Source organism: Gasterosteus aculeatus, chromosome 8, assembly GCF_964276395.1.
Source record: "Gasterosteus aculeatus chromosome 8, fGasAcu3.hap1.1, whole genome shotgun sequence".
Lineage (NCBI taxonomy): Eukaryota > Metazoa > Chordata > Actinopteri > Perciformes > Gasterosteidae > Gasterosteus > Gasterosteus aculeatus.
In genome coordinates, this window is record NC_135695.1 from 6,714,724 (window position 1) to 6,737,410 (window position 22,687).

The 22,687-nt window shown below is 44.6% G+C and overlaps 1 protein-coding gene across 5 annotated transcripts; it reads left to right on the plus strand.

The window, feature by feature from the left end:
* The first annotated feature begins 1,020 nt into the window (after window positions 1-1,020).
* On the plus strand, window positions 1,021-14,119 carry prrx1b (paired related homeobox 1b). 5 transcript variants are annotated; one of them, XM_040185080.2, is made up of 6 exons: window positions 1,021-1,838; window positions 7,000-7,175; window positions 9,340-9,521; window positions 11,183-11,246; window positions 11,558-11,623; window positions 13,111-14,119. In XM_040185080.2, the coding sequence occupies exons 1-6, from the start codon at window positions 1,592-1,594 to the stop codon at window positions 13,321-13,323; spliced, it is 948 nt and encodes a 315-aa protein (XP_040041014.1). In that variant the 5' UTR covers window positions 1,021-1,591; the 3' UTR covers window positions 13,324-14,119. The 5 variants fall into 5 exon arrangements, with proteins under 5 accessions (XP_040041014.1, XP_040041013.2, XP_040041015.2 ...); XM_040185079.2 differs by having other exon boundaries at window positions 13,191-14,119; XM_040185081.2 differs by lacking the exon at window positions 11,558-11,623 and having other exon boundaries at window positions 13,191-14,119.
* Window positions 14,120-22,687: the final 8,568 nt, after the last annotated feature.

Sequence of the window (22,687 nt, forward strand, 5' to 3'; positions counted from 1 at the left end):
AACCACCTTGCCACAACACCTTACGGCTGGACCACATTGTCTCTGACGCTGTCAATCCAGGTTGTGATTCTGCTCTTCCAGTTCTCCCTTTCCTCCAGCAGGCCCAACAACATGCTCGGCCCGGGCCTCCAGCAGCGCACGAGATGAGACGAGACCGCCGGGTTCTACACGTCCCACCAGAGAGCTGGCTGCAAGCCGAAAAGCGCCACAGGAGCCAGATTCAGGAGGCCCCCGAAGGAGCTTTGGTACCTGCATGATGTCATGCTTTAATAATTAAATAGGGAATTTTCTCACTGATGGCCTTTTTTTTTACTTCTTTGTCATATAGAAGAATCGGCATTATCTTTGACAGTTTCATAATCAGGTTGTTCCTGAAAGTAACTTTAACAGTAATTGGGTAAATACACTTTACATCCAGCACTGGTGCACACGATTCACCAGAGCGTGTTTGATGGAAACAACTAAACCGCTAAAAGAGGCTAAAAAGCACCACAGAGTTGACGAAAAAACACACTCACCTCAGTCATGTAATCCATTGTAAATACATAAAAAGCAAATGAGTGCAGCTTTAATGATCCTATTTACTGTTGCACATTCATGGGGCCCCATGTGCTGAATCCCTTCCTTACACTCGTCTTCCTTGCAGCCCTGACGGCTCAGCCTCACGATGGACCAACTGGCAGTGTGTTCTTTTCTATCAACACGCAGACGGTGATAACACACGCGCGTGTCCCCTCGGACAGTCCGCGATCACCCTCGTTACACGGTGAGGTTTGCCAGCCAGAGGAACAAAAACAGGCCAAACCAAGGAGGTGTTGATGGTGCTGATGGTGATGTTTCTGTCTACAGGGAGGGGCTGTGTGGGGGGGGGGGGGGGGGGGGCAACTCGTGGTAAAGGCCTGCGAAACGTCAGGAACAACATGAAGGCTTTGCCACGTAATTAAGGGGCTCTCTCAGAGAGAGAGAGAGAGAGAGAGAGAGACTACAGGGTCTATAGCCTGGAGGAGCGGCGGTAACGTCCTGCCTCCCCGCGCCTTGCTGCCGCTGAGCAAGTTTTTACGCACACACGCAGCTCCGCGCATCTGGTCGTCATCATCATCATCATCATCATCGGCAGCAGCAGCAGCAGCGGCAGCTCTTCCTGCTCAGATGTGCCTCAACCGTAGTGGGAAGAGAACTCCCTTCTCCTCAGAGGACTTCTGCGAAACGCGTCTGTGAGACTTCTCCCTCCGAGGCAGCAGGACACGCCGGCGTTGACGCGCGCCGCCGGATGGATTGTCTGTGAGGGGTTTGATCGCGAGGTGGAGGCGGGCGGGCTGGCGGGGGGAGAAGCAGGCGAGGAGACGCCGCTGAAGTTTGTTCGAGTCCCGCTCGACTGATCTGGATGTGAATAGATCCGCGTTGCGCCTCGGAAGAGCCGAGTGTGTCTCGGTCTGCTTTGTGGAGCTCGTGCGCTCTACACACGCGGATCTTTTTTTTTTTTTTGGCTCGCTTGTTGATTCCTCGCTTTCTGTTTCTCATCAGAGCCGCGGGTTTCTTTTTTTTTTCTCCCCCCTTTTTTTTTTTTTACGTTGTTCCCCCCACTTGCGTCATGACTTCCAGCTATGCGCACGTAATGGACAGGCAAGCCTCGCTATCAAACCGCCTGGAGAGTCCGATCACGTCGAACCTGGACAACCTGCAAGCCAAAAAGAACTTCTCGGTCAGCCACCTGTTGGACCTGGAAGAGGCCGGGGAAATGGTGGGCAGCCAGGCCGACGAGAGCGTCGGAGAGGCGGGGAGGAGTATGCTGGAGTCCCCGGGGCTGACGAGCGGCAGCGACACGACCCAGCAGGAGAGTAAGTGGAAAAGCGAGCCCGACCCAGAGTGCCGAGGCCCGGGACCTAGCGGATGCGGATGAAAGCCTACCCGTGTAGATCGTGTGACCGACAGTTTACGCTCTTTCCCGGTTGTGTGTGAGTGTGTCCTCGGTATGAACAGTGCACATCTGACCCAAATGCCATTTCTTATGAGTCTTTTTTTCTTCACTGCGTCCTGGCGCGTGTCCGCGTGCAGAGCCTATGAATGGGTTCCGCGCACGGAAGGGATCCTTTAATGAGTTTTGGCAATGCATCATCCCCGACACCCCCCCCCCACACACCTCCCCAAAACGGCCCTTATTCCCCCATGAACGCCTTGATGTCAGTGAGGGAGGGTGATGTTGGCGGACATGGTCAAACTCGGGGGTAATAAATCTCTCGTCGGGACCCAAACGAGGCCACGCGTGTTGATCGGTACAATCGGGGGAGGGAGAAGAACAACCTACACATTTGAAAACAGGGTGGCACGGCGATTGCGTCACGCGTATGCTCGTCTAATGACGAATAATGGATTTATTTATCACAAATGGTTTGGTTTCAACCAACACACATTCCGCCGCGTGCGTAGAAATGTGGCTGCGAGCCCAGTTTGGTGCGCGTGCTTCTCGCCGAGTTCTCGTCCACGCAACAACGTGGAAGTCGCAGCTATAAGCCCCAACTTTGTATTTGTTGAAACGCACCGTTGCCCGCGTGGTTGGATAAACAAGAAATAAACCCAGAAAAACACCTCTTGGTGCTCCGTTGAGAGAGTAAATAATCGCTTCTTCCTCCTCCTCCTCTTCCTCCTCCTCCGCTCAAGGGACCATTTGCAGCGGTTGACAGAAACGTTCTAGGCTTTAATGAGTGTTATTGTTAGTTGTTAAAAAAGAGGCTAAAAACCGTGTGAGAAATATGCAGGAGGAAGTGGTCGGGTCACCTCGTTAATTCCCGGTTATTTTCTGCCTGTCAAACACTAAATCGTTTGTCATAATTAGCGCGCGTGTCCTCCGCCAACAATTAAGGAATCAAATAGCAGCGTCTCGTCTGACCTTCTGTTGTCCAGAGGTGATTGCTAACCGAATCATGTTGGAAGCTCATTGCGTTTTCTTTGTTTTCACGATTCGTTGATAGGACCATATATAAAAAAACCAACAGATCGACTTTCTACGTGTCTTTTCAATTTCACGAATTACGTGAACCGTCTATTTATGAGATAAATAGACACGTGGACACGTGCAACAAATGCATACAAGACGATTTCAAATTAAAATGTCAACGTTTAAATGGATGTTTTATTATTTTAAGGGGCTCACGCGCTCTCCTCTCGGCAGGAGGACTAATTGACTTCCACTGATTGCTGCTAATGAGATCATTACTGGTCAGTATGGTGGTGATCAGCTTTAATTCGCTAGTTTCATCTTGTTTAAAAATCGCCGTTCCGCACGACTGTCGAAATATACACAGATAACCATGTTTGATACATTTAATCCGTGCTCAATAATAAAATAAAATATAGCAGGGATTCATAGAATATTTATTCATTTTGGCATGCAATTAAATTAACCAAACCTAATTAATTTAAATGATCCACATTTGTTTCGAAATAGTGGAAGTATAAAAATAGCCCATTTACAATAATATTTAATAACCAACTTTACGTCACTATCATTTTCCTCTTGTAGTTTCGCTTTTCTTCGGTTGTGACGTCATCATAATGAAGTGCGTCATGATTTTCATTTTACCCTCGTGCCTGTAAAACGGCTTCTTCCAAAAAGGGGGACGCGACGCGCGGTTGCCGGTCAGCCATCGGCCTGCACAGATTCCTCCAGCCAAGCCGGTGTCTCACCAAGTGACCCGCTGCTCTGATGGAGAACACGTCCGAGTCTCAGCAGAGATGTTTGGTCTCAGCTGCTCCAAGTGTTTCCCCGTAAAACCCCAAATACGTTCACAATTGCAGGGATGACATTTGTTACGTATGTGAGCTACAATGTTACCACGCAGTTTCTGTTGCATCATTATCTAAATAGGACGTTTTATGTTCTTTTTAGGTAATTTCTTTCAAATGGAAGTTTATATTTCATGTGTACATCTTTTTGAAAGAATGAAAATAATAAAACAACAAAATAACAAAAGTGGAATAAATAATAATCGTAATGATAAAACAAAAAAAGTATGTCAGAAACTCACTCATCTGACATGTGGCGTTTTAAATTGCATTAAAAAATCAGCAATTATTTGGTATTTTAATGTTTTTATTTTCTAGATGACCGCCGGGGTCAGGACCCCACCGAGGGCAAGATAAAGTCCCAAAGGTCAGGAAAGCATTAACAGGATTAGGAAGAAGAAAAGAAAATCACCTTTACAAAATCAGTTTATTTTTTGGGTTGTATTTTTAATCTGGAATATTTAAAGTGGAATGTTAATTAGTTTTTTTAAAAACAAAACGTAAACAAAAATAAATCCTTCTCCATAAAATCATCTCCACCAACAAATAGAGAGAAAGGAGAACTTTTTAACCAAACGCAGGAATATCAGAGAAACAATAGGCTGTTGAGTTCGTGCCACTTCATTTTAAGAGCCGCTGGAAGGCTGAAGGGACCGCAGCAGTTCTTTAGGACTTCTCAACAAAATATGGGCTGAAAAATGATAAAACCTGAAAATAAGAACGAGGATTTTTCTCATAGTAACCTACAATATACTGTCAACAATATTAAAACAGTGAAATCAATTCAGGCTTCTTCAATTTTTCTGTTTTTAAATTGCCTCATTACAAATCAGCTGTAAAAGGAGAATAGATGCTGGATGTGGATCCTTGAAGGAATCAGTATGCGGGGCCAAAATAATTCACTCTTTTTGGCGGCGGTGAAATTACGAATGTTATTTGTGTTGCAAAAATCCTTCAAAATGCAATAATTTGAGTCGTCGCCCTCTAAACTGCTCACAGTCCAAACTGCGTCTAAGCACAGACTAATATTGTAGTTCACAAGTTACTCCTTTATCCTTAAAACCAGCAGATGTCTCCTGATTGGCAGAGACTGCAGGGGAGAAGCTTTTCTCTCATTACACCACAAAGCAAACAGGCTCAGTGTTGACACACTGCAGCATCTGCCAGCGACAGTCAACCAGGTGTGTGTGTGTGTGTGTGTGTGTGTGTGTGTAAGAAGTAAAAGAAGTCTGTACGTGTTCTGCATCAGGATTTAGCTTTCCCCAGTTTGTTAATCATTGAATAAAGGCAACGTATTTACTTACATTTTAAAGGAGTATTGGAATTAAAATGCATTTGTATATCAAAATCTAAATGCTAAATGCATTCAATGCTTCGTCTTTTAAATAAAACATCTCCACCGCAGGCTGAGAAGATGAAGAAGAACTAAATATTTGATATGCACTGAGGCGTCCTTGTCTGCTGAGGAAGAGCATGAGATGCAGTCAAAAGTTGCATATTTTTTCTTTAATCTTCGGTTAATGTTTGAAAGTTGTCCAGTCGGGTGTCATTTTGGAGATATAAAACTCTAACATGACAACGCTGAGAGTACGTAAAAGGATCAATGCCACCGTGGCTTTAAAAAAAATTCACACTGCACAACTGTCAACAAGGAGTCAGACGATTCTCAGTGTAATTGCAGCTGAAACACAATGCTGCACTGATTTCATTTTTCTAATCAGCAAATTGACTAAATATTCACACTGACCATCTGCAAAGGATTACCCGTTCCTTGCAGTCCTTTTGAACCCATGTCATGGATACAAACTGCCAAAGAATGTCACATTTATCTAAAAAGGATTTCACCTCGTGGTAACACACGTTTGCTCGATGCTATTTTGCCACTCACTTCATTCTTACTTTATCGAAAGAAAAAAAGACTTTCTCAACCTCAAAGATAAGAAAAAAATAATAAAACACTTCAGATGGTTGGCATTAACCCTGGCAGGATTTCAACTTCATTTTCTGTCTTGTTTTCCTGACTGAAAGGCGTTTTTATTTGCTGTAAATCTAAAAGCAGAATCCGCACAGTCCTTCATTGCTGTAAATGTAAACATAATGCTCTAAAAAATACAAGTATGAAGCCCTTAACTGTACTGCATATAAGAACATGAATGGCTGTACAGAGTACCTTCAACCCTGTGTGTGTGTGTGTGTGTGTGTGTGTGTGTTTTGTAGTAAGTTTGTAAAAAGGCAGAAACATGGATGGTCGCAATCTTGTTTTTATCATTTTCATTTCATGTGAAGTGTTATTTGTGGTCTTGTTGTACAGCCACAAGGCCCCACTGATTCCAGCCTGCAGGAGCGTTCAGATGTACACGTGCAGCTGCAGGACAGATTCTATATTTATCGTGTTTGTTTGCTTGGACGCGTGTGTCTGTTTGTTGGCTCATTAGGCTGTCGGATCATCGTAACAAGTGGGCTGTTTTTATTGCACATCCAGGAAATGCTTTAACGGTTCTTTTAAATAATTACGTCATCAGTTTTTCTTGAGAGATAGCGCTAACGATATGTTAGCTCTCCATGCTTTCAAGCGCTCACTGTTGAATTCCTGTGATAAGCTCCACACACATTCGGTCAATAACTCATCCAGGTTGGATATATAGTTTTTTTTAACAGCCAATTTTTGCATTTGATTTTTTTTGGGGGGCACTTTTCGCATTAAATGAGTGCACTCTAGTTTACCTGACACCAGTCTCAGACGCACAGTTCCACATCTGGTTCCGAGGACTGTGCAAGCTTTGCAGAGGTGTGCTCACTTCAGTGAAAGCTGCTATATCATCAGATTAGGGAACAGTATTAATAACTCAGATCGTCACTTCCGCAGAAACACTTACATGGTAATATCAACATGTCCCGCCAACAAAAGTTCACAAACAAAAGTTCAAAGGTCAGAGGACGCGGTAGCGGCTGCGAGTCGCGTGTAGAGCAGGTTGGACATTAATCGTAGGGTGAACTTCTCGATCGAGAATATATTTAAATCATCAAACAGGAAATGAATATACTGCATTACCATACTGGTCATTGCGTCGTACTTTAAAAGCTCTGTTGTTATTTTTCACTTTTGATTGAGGTCTGATGTGGCAGCGTCTTCTCAGTGCGGCCTTCATTAATGCATGGAGCCGTATTCATTATTAAAATGCGACATTGCGTTAACGGGGCTTTGTCTCCCTGCAGATGAACAGATGAACACGGAGGAGAAGAAGAAGAGGAAGCAGCGCAGGAACAGGACCACCTTCAACAGCAGCCAGCTCCAGGCTCTGGAGAGAGTGTTCGAGAGGACACACTACCCGGACGCCTTCGTCCGAGAGGACCTGGCCCGCCGGGTCAACCTCACCGAGGCCCGAGTGCAGGTACGCACAGGGCACGACTAAAACCTGCCGGACTGCTGTGACCTCCGCAATCATTCAGGGACTTCTACTTTTGACACGTCCTCCTCCCTTACAAAATAAAAGTCAGATTATGGGAATGTTAAGGTCGGGCCTTTGGCATCCGTGAATCCTTTGAGTCCCGGTGACTCAGACTGGGAGTTGATAAATGATTAATGAACAGCTTTGTTTGTGCAATCAACAGAGAGCAGCAGAATCCACTTGATACTGGAGGACTTCTCCCTGTAATCTGCTGGCTCTCACACTAATAGATTCAGTTAATAATCCTACTTAGTGGCAAGCAGTCATCAGGGCCCATGAACATGTTTAGTCCTTCCATTAGGGGGTTTTCAAAGTTACTGATAAGAGTTTTTCAGCCCCCCACAAATTTCCTCTAACATACTCGTGCAATCTCTTGAATAATCACTGAGACTTTGAGCAGCTTAAAAAACTCCCCAAAGGGATCGGACGTGATCAGAAAAGTGGATGTAATGATTCTCTAATTTCCTCTGTGGTTCACAGATCAGTGATAAAAATGTGCAACACACAAGTGCTGCAGAAGAACAGGAGCCAAATATAAGCCAGTATTTGTGTGAGGTCACTCCTCTGAATGTCGTCAATTAGCAACAAAATACATTGAATATTTCTACAACCACGAGAAAAATTGAACGCTACTTTCTGCTGTTAGAAGTACAACTAATAGAGTTAGAAGTACTACATTAGTGTCTTGTTCAATTACTCGCTAACTCTATAGCAAAAACCTGCTGAAGGGACAAAAGACTGAGCAAGACTTCACGATTTCAAATACAGCAAAATAACATTAAAATGACACATCTACATCTAAGTGTATCGATTTCAATCGTCCTAACGCACGTATTTCTAGTTCCGACTTGTGAAAGTAGAACATCCCTGCAGCCACATTGAGTTCTTTCAATCAGGTTTCCACGGAAACCTCTTTTCGGCCAGTCAGAATTGGAACTAGGGCAAAATAAAGTCATGTGCATGAAGCGGAGAGATTGTGCAATCAGATCCTATCGTCTCGATCGTATCATCAGCTTATAAGAGAGGACACTGTTTTCAGCGGCTTTGCCGAGTCAAACTGCGACTGTAAAAGTCAGAGGAACAATACGTCCTGAGAAGTGAGTGGGACATTTCCCCTGCGTCCCTTGTGTCCCCCATAGAAATGATGCCCCTGGTTGTCCTGGACACATATAGTGCGTTTCTCTCGGATCGCCTGTTTCCAGAACGCAGCAGTGAGAGTATTTGTTCAGCGGGCAGGGAGAGAGGGAGGGTAAAGAGGAAATGGTGATGTCGGAGGGAGAGAAGCGGCACATCTGCGAGTAATGTGTTGCAGGAACGCTTTGATAAAGGAGGCTTGGGTCTAATTCCTGAGGCTGTACGTCAGCAGCCAGAGAGCCCCCGCGAGCGCCCGCAGCGTCTAATAATGGATTCGGTTTCTCAGTGAGGAAGAACACTAGGAGCCCTTGAGTCATATCATCATGTGTTTGGGAAAAATCAAAGAAAGGAAGAAGGGGGCGATGGGAGGCGGGGGGGTGGATGGCGAATTAGAGAAGAAAAATGTGTGTTTGAAGCGAGTGGCGACGAATTCGTGAGAACTGTTGGTTTGTGACCGAGAAGAAGTGTCTCGGGCCAGAGAATCATCCAGGAGAAAACAACAACCTCTGGTTTACTTCATTGGAGCTCGCGTGGCGAACACAGCCAACACATTCAGGCCGTAACGCAACCTGGAAGCCTAAGCTGAACCACCGATGGGGGCCATGAGACGTGGTGGAGAGCCCCCCCAGAAAGAGCTGAAAAGCGGCAATTTGAGTTCAGATTATACAGTCAAACATTGTAAGAGCGGCGCAGAGACACACAAGGATCACATTGTTTGGACTTTTAAAGTTATTCTAGCATGTTGTTTTGGATATAATACAAATAGTGACTAGTTTTAATTAGAAGGCAATTTTCTAAATGTCTAATGTATACGTTTTAGTTCCAATCCACTCCGGTTCAACCTGATTATTTGGCATCTTCAGCTCCTACAAGGAGTTTGTCAGGATCGCAGCATCCACAGTGGGAAACAACATAATAAGACAATAAGAAAAAGTGAAAAGTTGCTTCATCCCGTTGTCCTCTTGGATTGCAGGTTTGGTTTCAGAACAGGAGAGCCAAGTTCCGCAGGAATGAGCGCGCCATGCTGGCCAGCAAAAACGCCTCGCTCCTCAAATCGTACTCCGGAGACGTGACGGCGGTGGAGCAGCCCATCGTACCGCGCCCGGCGCCGCGCCCAAACGACTACCTGTCCTGGGGCAGCGCTGCCCCTTACAGGTAGACTCCCCCGTGCTCTCTCTCTCTCTCTCTCTCGCCCACCCGACACCCAGCACCGCCACGACCTCCCATCCGGGTCACAACAATCACCGCCTGCTTACACTCTGCTGCTTCTGCACTGACAACATCTCTGCGAGCGCTGCTGATGGACAAGGACTCCAAAGAACACGAGCAGAACCACAGAGTTATTCACTTGTTTGTAAAAAGAAATGTAAGTAGATATGTTAAGGTTTGGTAGTTTCAGTGTTGAGTATAAATAGAATTAGAAAATAAAGGACAACAGGAGAATAAAAGAAAGAAACTACACTGAAAGAAGAGATGAACTTAAAATAGACAGAAATGAAGGACAGAAAGAATTTACTAACTTACTCTTCCTCGGCTCTGTGCTGCAGCACATCAGTCACACAAGTGCCTCCAGATGAGAAAGCACAGCTGATACCACAATAACCACATGTTAACACCACAGTCTACACGCACACTTACACACAGTGCTCTCTGTTATTGTTTCATTTCCTCCTCCTCTTCTACCTGGACATGCTTCTCATAGCTCCTCTGACCGTCCTCCTCTCCTCTGATCTGGACGCAAACTCAAGAGCTGCAGGTCAGCAGACCCTTTAACGTGTGTCGTTTTTATGCTCATTCGACCTTTGGTTTATACACGGCACACGAGGATGAGTCTGTCGTATTATTCTCACAGTCATCAAATGTTCAGACTCCAGCGTGTCGGTCGGTCCCTCAATAACGTTTGACTTCCTGGCCGCGAGTCCACCGGTTCCTATTGAACCGTAATAACGGAAGTTTTCTTCGATTAAAAGAGCCTCTCTAATTTCCTAAAAGCAGCTGCTCCCTGGGGTTTTTATCAAACAAACATTAGTGCATTTTCTGGCAACCATGTTCAGCAGCATATTTTTTCAGATTTACGATGCACTTAGAAGCAGCAGGACTGTTTCTTTTATTCTCCTTTAGCAATTTGAAATTCAAACACATTAAGCCTCCTGGAGCACTTATGAGCTCCTTTTGTGATCTTGCAGTAATTTGTAGTTGCGTTTACAAAAAGAACTGAACAGTTCATTTTTTCACAAACTGCTGCACTGACAAGTAAAACCCTGAATCGCATCCTCAGTGGGGCCGAAATGTCAATTTACTGGCTTATTCTTTCAAGCCTTGTTGTCTCACAGACTTTTAATTTAGTAGTAGACGTATTCAGTTTTATGTGTTGAATAAAGACAGATATCTTTGGTTTAAAGTGCAGTGTCAAATTATTATAGTATACTGTTTAGCTGAGGATTGTTTAAAAAGGATTATTTCATCAGAAAATGGATCAATGACTGATAAGGAAATACAATTTTTCTGTATTGATATGTTGTTACGCCCAAATATTAGAACATTTCTGTTCAGCAAGAGTTCAACACATTCTCTTTTTTATGTTAGAACCTGCTGGGAAAATTAACCAAAGTAATCCTATAATCCTGCATCTCCACAGTAGAAGATGTGAGTCCGACACTCCTTCCTTTCTCCGCCTCTTCCCTCTGCTGTGACCTGTTCGCCTCGTCCTTCCTTCAGCCATTTTCCTCCACTGAATATGTCACAGTCTTGTCTTGCACATATCTAACTCTTAACTAATTGTGTTAAATAAAAACATCCCTTTTCCTCGCCCCCAGTCCCATCGCTCCCCTCTGTCAGCATGAGCAGGGCGGGACCAGATCCTGTGACCCTCCTGACGAGGTGATAATGTGAAAACAAACCGTATTAAATCCACTGTTGACCCCTGTGACCCTTCTCTGCTACACTACACCAGATAATGAACGCTACGCCGAGAGACATAGCTCTACCGGGCAACATTTTTTGTGACTCTGGTTACATTGGTCATGATTTACAGTAATCCTCCGTTATGTCAAACCCCCGCGGCTCAGAGTCACTGAGAGCTTTTTGGCCAGACGCTGGAGCGGCGGGAAAAAGTCTTTTGTGAAGCAGGAATAATGCTACGTGGAACGCGCTAATGTGGTGCTAACACTTGACTGTATATTATCCTAAAGCTGGTATCCGATGCCGGAGGGAGGGCCGGTGCGAGTGCCACAGAAAATGCTGCCCTCAGAGAACAAGTACGCTTTCACTTCACTCCATTCAGTGCTCTTCTCCTTAAATACAACTCCCAGTATTCTCCTTTTAAAGAAGAATACTGCAGTTTCACATACCTTTACTTTTTTCAAAATACTTAATAGGTTGTTTTTTAATTTGAATGTGACTTGTAAATGTTTTTGTGTCAACTTTTCTTTTTTTTTAAAGGGTTGTTACAGTGTTTTTGTGCATTTTCAACCAATTCTCATGAGTGGAAAAATGTTTGTCTTTCCTCAGGAAATCTTTCTATTCAGTTAAATCAAAAGTTTCCGATTCTTGAAACACTATTTGGATAGAGAAGCCATCAGCGACCATCGTGTCTGCTTTTATTGTTGTTTAAGTCAAGTAATCGTAGCGTGGTTATGTAGCGCTGACGCTTTAAATCCATCCTCTCTCACAGCTGAGAAATCAAACAATAATTGTACACTATGTAATGATTTAAACACAGTTGATCCAAAGGGTTTTAGCGCAAACACAAAGCCGAGAACAACACAAAAAATCCACCAACAAATTATTTTAATTATATTTACGATAAATACTATAAAATAAATATTTAAATAACAGTACGGTTGTTATTTAAATATTATGATTTTAACATATGCTAATCATTCTGGATGTGTGTGTTCCTCATGATGATTCAACAACAAATATCGTATAATTAATGACAAACTAACTTAGTGGAAATTATAATAATAATAAATAAAGTCTACATACAGTCTAATGACCAGTAGGACATTACTTCATTAAAATAAAAGCCAATTTTAACCTCTTAGCTGTTTGTTAAAAATAAGCCAGAAAGCAGAATTTGTTTTCAGTCAAAAAGTTAAAAGACAAAGATTATTTGAGTATTCCACATTCCTGATTCCTGATTAAAACAACATTAATCTTCAAACTGGACATTTTCAAAAGCTGTTGATGAAAGCCATGAGATGTGGCTGAGAGCTCTGGAAATGCTCCAACTACAGGACACTTGACTAATTATCTATATTTGTCATTCTGTCCTTTGTTTGACTTTAACAATGGAGCATCTGTGATCCAGAGACCCTTTACAGCAGCAGATGAGCACAGAAAGCAGAACAGATTAGGAGACCGGAATAGGAACTGTGATACCTCTCGGCATAAAAAAAGTATTGCAAGTCAAACCGTGCTCATGAAAGTGTATTACGAGGCAAATATCTTCTTCTAAACGGTTTGCCAGTTAATACCTGGAAGCCCAAAGGCGGAATCTTTACGTTTCCTAATCCAATCAGAAGTTCTTCACAACAGGGCAGCCCACTTAAAACTAGAGCTCATCAACAAATCTTTCACGCTCTGAGAAATGTGATGGTTGGGTAAAAATGTACGGGAACACTGGTTGACTTCCTCTTGGGGGGGTTTTGGGCTGTTGTTGCTTTGTAACCTCACATTGTGCCTGAATGCGTCCACGTGATCAGTGATACCTGTTTTTGTTCCTTTCTTCATATTTCCACAGCTGCGGCTCAAGCTGAGCTTCAGCTCGCTGTCAGCCACAGGTGATGTAACCTTTTCCCCCCCCTCCTCTTGCTCCCTCAGCGCCATGGCCACCTACCCGCCCACCTGCTCCAACACCAACGCGTCCCAGGGCATGAACATGGCCAACAGCATCGCCAACCTGCGGCTCAAAGCCAAGGAGTACAGCTTGAACCAGGTGCCCACGGTAAACTGAGAGGGGGAGCGGATGGTGACTGGCGCAGGAGGGGAGGGGAACCCCCCTGCCACTGGACCCCCGCGGACGGACACCGTCTGTGGGTTGAGCATCACCTCGCATACCCCGGATCATGAAGCCCCCCGCCTCCCCCGTCCCCCCCAGCCCCCGTCCCCCGTCCCTCTCTGGAGCAGGCTCGGTGGCGATACTACACCTTATATGCAAATTGTTGGACACTGAGTGACGGAAGGATCCCCCCCCCCCCCCCCCTCACCCCCTCCCCCCTCAACTTTTTTTTTTTTATTCTCCTGAGCATCACAAACCCCGGTTTGTACAAAAAGACAGCTAGACTGGATGCTATAGTCGCATATCTGCATAGTTTTACATTTGTGGTGTGGAGGGCGAGTTTTTCGACGATGGTATTGCGTCCAATCAGAGGACTTGTTCTTGATGGAGAGCCACGTACGGACGACGTGGAATCCCTTCGTGCCGTCGGCTGTGGTGTCGGATGAAATGACACACCAAATGTGGGATCAACACACTTTTTTTTAAAAGCCGACAACAAAACCGATAAGGACTTTCTCTGACATTTATGCAATTCTTTAAACAGAGAGAGTTCCTTTTTTTCACATTTCTTTCCATGTTATACCACTGAGCAGCAAACAATTTCAACGCATTTACATTTCCATGTAATAGTCCAATATAAAGGAGAGGCTAATGTATTTCTAAATCCAAAACCATCTCTTAATTTCCTATGATATCATTTATTTGTAACAGAATAAAAACTTGTATATTAATAAAAATGCATTTCAAGCAATGCAATGCCACAGTGTCCATTTCAACAGATCTTACAAAAGAGGGAAAAATAGATTTATTTATTTTCATAGTGAAAAACCTCAATGCAGGCATACTTAACGATGCTAGAGATAAGTATGTTGGTAGTTACAAAAGCAAAATGTGACCCCGGACCTCGTTCATGCCCCATTAGAAAGAAGATTTACAGTTTTTGCTCCACAGAAAAACCTCAAGCTGCTCCTGGTTTGGCTGCCCCCCCCCCCCCCTCCTTCCTCCCCCATCCGATTTCTGTAATCTGAATTTTCCACCGTAAAAAACAGGATATTGGTGAGCAGGGGAATCCTCTCCTCGATATGGAGGGCCCTCGGGCCTCCTTTGGCTCTGCGGCTGTCATACGAGGTGTTTCTTCTCCTCCGCCTCTCACAACCTTTCCCGTCAACAAACACATGTCGACACCGTCCTCACTCGGGCCATAAAAGGGGGGTCCGACGAAGCTTTAGCGGTAGAGTCTTTTGGGGGGTAAAAGGTCCTAAATAGGGGTGGTCACATGAGCACAAAGTGTGTAGAAATGTTTTTGGGAGTAGTTTATTATTTATAACTCATGAATATCGGAGAAACGTGCAACACTGATTTGCTCATTTTTTGTTATACATCAAAAAGTCTAAAGCTTAAGTTTGCTTTGACAAGGTACAACATTCACATTGTGAAAGTTTGCCTTTTTTACTTCTATAGTTAAATTTGACTAAACAAATATCAGTTATTTCACAAAACTTCACTTAAGCTTTTCAGCGCTGTTGTGTTCCCTAAAGTTAAAGGCTTTTCTTTGGCATCTAAAATCGGTTACGTAGTGGTTCAGTTTTCTGTTTCATTCTATTTTTCAGTACAGGTTTGAGTTGTTGCAGTGTTTCCTTTTCTCTTTTTGTTGTCATTTCTACTTTCCAGAACCAGATTTCCCATTCAACATGAGTGAAGATCCTCTGTAGACTCTTAGAAACCCTCCTTCACTCTTGTGAAAGCGTGACGATTTGGGAAGAAACGACATTTAATCATCTCCAAAATGGGAGGTTTTCTTACTATGATTATAGGACCTGCAACGGAGCATTTTTCTGCACTTTTAATGAAGTCACGGATTTAAGGACTTCTTCCCTGCGTTTGTGTGCTTGAGCCGAATGAGGGATGTTCAGGATGAAGAGGCGCTTCGCCGTCATAAATGCCACGTTTTAAACCCGAGCGGATGTGTTTTCGTTCCTGCTGTTGGTTGTTTTCCTGATCGCTGATCCCTGACTCTGGTATGTCCAGTGTCAGACCCCCCCCTCTCCCCCCTCTCCCCCGCCAGGCGCCCGGTCTCACCTTTCACGGCCAGGGCTGTGACCTGAAGTGATTCCAGATGTGGGGATCATTTTGACCCCTCCGCCCCCACCCCCTCTCCCCCCTCCCAGCCTGCATACTCACCCCCAGGCCCTGGCCAGCCACTCTATCAGGCCTGACAGCGTCCCCTCGGACAGCGTCTCTCCTCGCCTGAGCACATGACATGCAAGGCAGAGACCCCCCCCCTCCTCCCCCCCTCCTTCTTCACCGCTACCACCACCAGCGCTCTTTCTACTGCTCCCCCTCCTCCTCCTTCGCCTTCACCCACCCACCCCATCCTCAGCAACACATCTGGAGCTCATTACAGCGGAGACAGTCAGAGCGAGGGAGGGGCGGGGAGTCTGCATGCAGAGTGTGTGTGTGTGTGTGTGTGAGAGCAGTTGCAACGAGAGCCTTTCTTGACCCTTCTCCCCTAAAACATCCACCTTTTTCTTTTCTTGCCCCCCCCCTCTTTTATTCTCTTTGTTTCTTTTCTGCTCGACGCCGGCTTTCTCCTCCTCTGCACGCAGGGATCCGCCACACCATCAGAAAATACTGCATTAATGACCCTTTTTTTATTTTTTTTTGCAAAAGAGCTCGGCACGAGAAAAAACGAAAAGGAGAAAGAGAGAAAATCTACGAGCAGCTCGAGTGAAATACTGCACAGCTGTTAACAGTGTGTGGTTTGGGTGAACAACCAAAAGAATTTCCCGAGATGAGTTTCCACGCAGAGTCAAGTTGACTGAGAGGTTGCACTGTTTGTGTGATTAAGTCACTATTATTACGCACTTTTCCTAAACACAGATGCGGGCTCCAATACACCCTCTGTTGGATTGTAAAGGAAACATAATTAGCTTGAAACTGCCATCTCAAGGTTACGCTGATGACCATGTGTACTGCACGCTCATTGCCAACCAGCGCTTAGTTCTTTTTCTCAGGAAGTGAGACAATCTGGCTGCTTTTCCCCCCATTAAAAACATGCTTACCTGTTTTTTTTCTGATTAACATACTACTTTTAAAGGGATACATTTCACAACGGTTTAATGGGCTCAGAGGTCATTAAATTCTCTTAGAAACTGAAGACCATGTAAACTTTAAAGGAGAACTCTGGCTTCATTTTTGGAGACGCTTAGCACAATTTTCCCCCCGTGGAAGTGCTCCGTGCCAATGCAGGAATAGTGTGTGTTTCAGGCGGCGGGGCACAAAGTAAAGGCTTCCAACAAAAGACGTCCCGTCCTATTGTGACTTTATGTGTTTCGGTAGAACCGTTTTAGTCACTTTCCACAACAGAACCCTTCACCCACGCGTCAGCAGTCGGCGTGTGGAGCAGAGAGTAGTTCGGAGCTTTCTCCCTCTCGAGCCCTTATTTCCATGCTTCACTCAGCTTTTTCTGACACCATTCGTGGGAAAGACCGAAGGCAGCATATTTTTCCCACTTCTGCGATTCAAGGCGCTGAATCCAGACACAGAGATCAACGCCGGCGGGCTTTTTTGCACCAGCGAGGACGTTGAAAACGAAAGAAACAACTTGACTTTATATGCAGTTTGACAATATAATTCCAATTGTATTGTTTCAAGCACGCTCACCTCTTGAGGCTTTTCTGTGAGAAAGATGATTTTGTGTGACTTGGACACCAGAATGTTTTTGCTTTTCAAAATAAATTCTTCACTTGTATTTAAAATTCTTGGCACTGCATGTTAATGCTAAGTTGTCCAGGTTCTCTGTTGAGACCAGCTGAGGCTGCTTGGTGAAATAATGGGTTGAAGGAAGTCAGGCGTGTCGGATCGAGCCGACCAGATTATATAATGATAGATTATATAGTGGAGGTAGGAACACATTCAGATTCAAAAGCGCAGGATTAGGTTTTTTAGGTGAAAACCTAAATGCTGTTTTTTCTCCCTTGCTGCATGCAACACAGTGACAAAGATAGCTTGAGTAACTTAATTATGGTGTGATAAAAGCTACTGGCTTGGCTTAAATGGCTGTTGTAAGCGTTCTGTCCCTGGGTGAATTAGCATCTTAATTCTCTGCTGAGGACCGCCAGCGCAACAACCAGAAACAACAACAATTATGGTGAGTAACGTGACGTGAGCTTCTAGAAACCCGTAATGTATAATCATCTCCAGAGTTCAAATTCCCTCATGGCACACAGACTATATTCAGTGTTGGGAGGACTTACAGGATGTCCGGCCTCTCGCAGCAGAACACGTTAATGCAACATGTGAGAGGTCTCAGCAGCACAGACATTTACTGAACACGGGGAACGGGACATTATTCCTCCAACAGGCCCTCCGATCTGCTATGGTTGTGTTGCTTTAAAAGCGTCTCTTCAAAAGAGGGGCACCGTTATCAGATTATAAGCCGAGCCTGTTGAGCTGGTATCTACTGTCCGAACCTCTGGCCTTTCTCAGCTGCATCTGACGTCACGGTGTGAGGATCAGAGCTGCAGATCCATCCATCTCCATCGGCTCAACCTCCAACTGTCAGGCTTAAAGTATCAGAAGCAAGAAGCTTTGTTGGGAAAAAGAAAATCGACCAACATCTGAGTTTTGTTGCTCAGAGACAACCGTGACTTGTGATCACCTCGAAAGGGGAAACGTGAGTGTCTGTCCATTGTTAACCTTTACAGGGAGTCTCAGATTATCAGCTGTCTTACTCCCTCTGCTGGACATTGATGGTCCACATAGGTGAAGATTAGGAGAAGATCCTGACCGCAGGAAGGAAAGAGCCGCTAAAGTGAGCAAATGCTGCGCAGCTAACAAGCTAATATTGTCAAGTAGTGTCTGTATATGAACTAAAACTAAAGCTAAAGTAAACAGAAATAACTCTCTGATATTTAGTTAGAAATCAACCTGAAGAATGATCTCCGGATGCATCTTGAAAGAAGCAAGTAGAACACACAATGGACTGATGGAGCCTCGCAGTTGAACCCACATGTTAAAATAAAGTGAATAAACTGCACTGTGGAAGACTTTAAACTACTGGATTACAGAGAAAAATACTTTGGTAGGAAGGCAATCCTTTCAAAAGATACGATAAATAATAGTGCTGATTCAGTCCCTAAATTTCTGAAGAAAAATCACAAAAATACACTTCACTGCCTGGAATATCAACAGGAATATAAACAAGACCTTTTTTCCATACATATTCTTTTTACTTCTGGGGAAAAAGCCAATCTGAAGTTTAAAATGTCTTTGTTTTACGAACAGAAGACACATTTAAATGACTATGTAAAAGACCTTTTTATGAACTCTAATAATGACGTATCAAGAGAAAAATGCCAACAAACATAAGACAATAGCAATACAAAGGTGAAATACCATCTTGCATACAAATCTAGATTCAACGCAAGAAACTGTTGCTATCCTGTGACGAAATGATGCATGTGTGTCTTAATCTCTTCGTTTTCCTCCCATGTTCCTCTGAGCTGCTGACTGAGGCCGAGAGGAGCAAAACTACAAACTCCATCTGGAGTGGAGTTTCCTGTAATGGGCTCCAGGCCGGCCAGTTGGAGATGATTATTCGGAGAAACACGACACTGGGCTTGGATCAAATCAGCCCAATGCGGGCACATGTTACAGGTCTGGGCATGTGGACGTCCAAACATACGCGTGTGTGTGTGTGTAAGAGAGCGAGCATAAGAGCGGGCTACAGTTTATATGCCTTTTGATCAGTGCCTAAACTTGAGGCTATGAGGAATGTTTCTTTTTCTCCTTTGAAGGCAGTTTGAGTTTTCTGTAATAGTTTCGGTTCAGCTGGGCCTGTGTTTATGCGTGTACGTGTACGCGCTCGGCTCTGTATAAATGGGGGTGAGCTCTGAAATGAATATCATTGTCACATCTTGTGCCAGAGCAAATTCCCCGTCCAAAACGAGCAATTTGGAGCCAACGCCTGCCGCTGGAAAATCTGCCTTCAATTTTCCTCCACTGGTGGCTGTGCATGCGCTCGCCTCTCTGACTCTTTCTCTCTCTCACACACACACACACACACACACACACACACACACACACACACACACACACTCACCCTACACTCACACATTAACTTGCAGATCTAGTTGGCCCGCAGCAAGTGGACCTCACAGTTTATTTTTTTCTCAATTATCCATTTAGGGTAAGTGGCAGGCGCCTGATGGGCTCCGTGCCGAGAGGAAATGTTTGTATTGTCCTCATTTAACAATGGCGTTGACTCTAATGCCTGATTAGCGAACACGAGTCAGCACTGAGGAATAGGTTGGTGAGACAGTTGCTTTGTTGCTTTGATTTTCTAGTTCCAGTTATCGCTTCCTACCATCACAACCTCGCCGGACTCACACAGACTGTTTTCTTTTTTCTTTTATGTAATTCATTCATTTTTTTTTTTTTCAAAGATACAACTCCTGCATCGGCACAAATACCTTCTGAGCTGTGAGTCTTGGGTACATTTCTCCATACATGCTGTTCCAAGTCGAGTACACGTCTGTGTGGACGTGGTCAATGTTTGTGACTCAAATCGATGGAGGATGTGTGAGTTACCTAAAAAAATTACAGGATTTTCCCAACATGAACATGAAGGTCTGAAGGCCGCTGTTTGTTTCCAGTGTGCAACACATCACGGTTGTTAAACTCAGCATTGTCAAATTATGTAACAGATTTACTTTTCAACTCACAGACAGATGATGTCGTCCTGCTGATAGAGAAACAACAGATAAACAGAGAGGCTTTGTCGCAGTGTTTCAGCTTTACTTAAAAAAAAAAATAAGTATCAAACTCCATTGAGTGAAGCAGCAGACACAGACCCAGTTAAAATCACAAAGTAATGCATTTCTGCTGGTTAGAACGCGACTAAGTTATAAATTCACTCTGTTATTCCTGAGAATAGAAACATACCTACTGTCTCTCAATATATTTGAATCAGCCCATTAAAAACATCCCCAACATGTGTGCGTTCTTTAAGGACATCACCTCACGTGCGCTCTGTGGTCCGGACCTCTTTGGCTGATCCTTTGTGTGATCCAGACTCTGTTTGTGAGCACAGAGGCCTCCAGTACACGTACGGCATGTGGAACCAAACCGAGCTCCGGGTTCAGCCAAGCAGGGCCGCGAAAAGCTCTGACTGCAGTTTCCAGAACGAGTGTGTTCAGATCGGCCGTAACTACTGGTTTCCATGGCGGAGAGCGACTTGGCGGGGTGGAGGGTCAGATCTGAGTTGAAAGGGTGCCACGATAACGCGTAACGTCCAGCGGCTTATCATTAAACGCCGTCCGAGTCCTATCTAAGGAATTGTGTTTTTCTTTGGACGGTTCATCATTGTGATTAGGCCTCATGAAACAAAGGCCGAGGCCTCACTTTCCCTGAGGAACGCCTCTTCCTCATCTTTATTTTCCCCCACTTCGCTCATCACGCTGGTTGTTGGACGATTGTGCAGTCGGGGATGGCAGCCCGCCACGCAGACACGTTAAATCTGCAGAGACAGCAGGAATGGAGGGAGTGGGAGAAAATGAGGTGGAGAGGACATGGGGATTCTTCAAAAACCCAACTGTGACCTGCTGCATAGTCCTTGAGTTTATCCTCTCATCGTGACCGGATGCAGTGCTCAGAGCAACCGGCGCTAAATGGAACAGAAAGACTAAAGCGTGTAAACGTATTGTCTACACAAAACAAGTATGAACCTGAAAATGAGCACGATATCCAATTTGATTCCCAATAAACTGCTGGGACGTTCACTCGTGACGTCTTTTCCGCTTCCTGCTTCTGTAGTTCTTGAGCCAACTTGGAGATTTTGTTATGGATTACCGCTTATTCTCACATTGTCTTGTAACCTGCATCAGTGTCACACCAGTGCCACGGCATTCCGGCAGACAAATAATCACAACAGAGGCCACACAGGTGCTTTTTCTTTCCCGAATCTTTCCATGTGGACGAGAGTAAGAGTTTCCATCTGTGAATCGAACGTAGTTGAGTTGAGTTGGTATTTGCTTTGTTTCTTTGGAAATATTTAGAGTCACAACTTTGTTTTAGAGGGGCCGTTTTTTTTTTAGGACAACTTTGTGCACTTTCCGACCCGTCAGCACTGAAACCTTCATCGCCGTGGACGCCATCGAGCACGGTGACGACATTCAATGTGATCATTCATCGGTGAGTAGCTCAATCACCACAATGAAGTATAGTTGTGTATGTAACATACGGCGGTAAGGGTGGAGGTTGTGATGGTCGGAGGCGCTGTCGTGTCCTCCAGCGATGAGCGTTTTGATCTCCAATATCAGCTCTGGCTGCAGGAATGGGCCAATAGTAACAGTCAGCGGACATGTTCTGACTCGGGCCTGCACGTCAAGAACAATTATGACAAATTCAAACAAACACAGCGGGAAACTGGAGCGGGGAACGCAATGTCACTCATCAGCACGTCCACACAGCCACGGTCGGCACACATGGCATCTGATTCATGCAAAGGGGACAGAAGGCGGCTCTGAAAAGCGCTTTAAAGTGAAATGATTCAACATTATGAGGCCGGCGCTGCCGAGGCCTGTTGCTGCTTAAAAGCAGTTCAGTGATGATCATCCCCTATGATTGCATCCCCCTAAATTAACAATGTGTTGCTACCTTTTGTGATTATCTACAAATGTAAGGTTGTGATAATCAATAAGCTTCAGAGATGTTGGTGTATCTTTGAAATTAGGGTGTTTGGCACTGATTCCAGTCATAATGCTATGCTAAGCGAACCGTACTTACGCTCTTTCATAAATCATGTGAGTAGGTGCACGCTGGTCTACTTTATGTCGGTTTAAGTAGAACACAATAAGGCTGAGAATAATTGCATATGCCACAAAATGCCTTTTGGGTTTATTAGTAATTGCTTTAGTTGATTTAAAGTACATCTACATGTTTTCCCCAGTTGGTAGAATTTGAATTTCAGTTGACCAAGAACTTCTTTGGTTGACGACAGCAATAATGCACCAAAGTCAGAACTGTGGCGTTGTGTGAAAGAGTGTGTGTCTGTGTCTTTGTGCGTGTGCTATGTTTGATCCATAGCGCCCTCACTCACTAAAAGAGGTTGGGTCCACGTGTCTCCGATAAACCGTGTAGTTCCACATTTGGCCACCAGGGGACATGAAAGCAATTATTGGCACAGGCTGTTTGAGTTGGAGGAGGCAGATCTGCTGGTGGGAGAACTGCACATCAAACAAAACAATATCTAAGAGAAGGAAGAGGAGGAAGAGGAGCGCAGACATGCAGTGAGTCGATGTGTGACAAAAACAAGAGC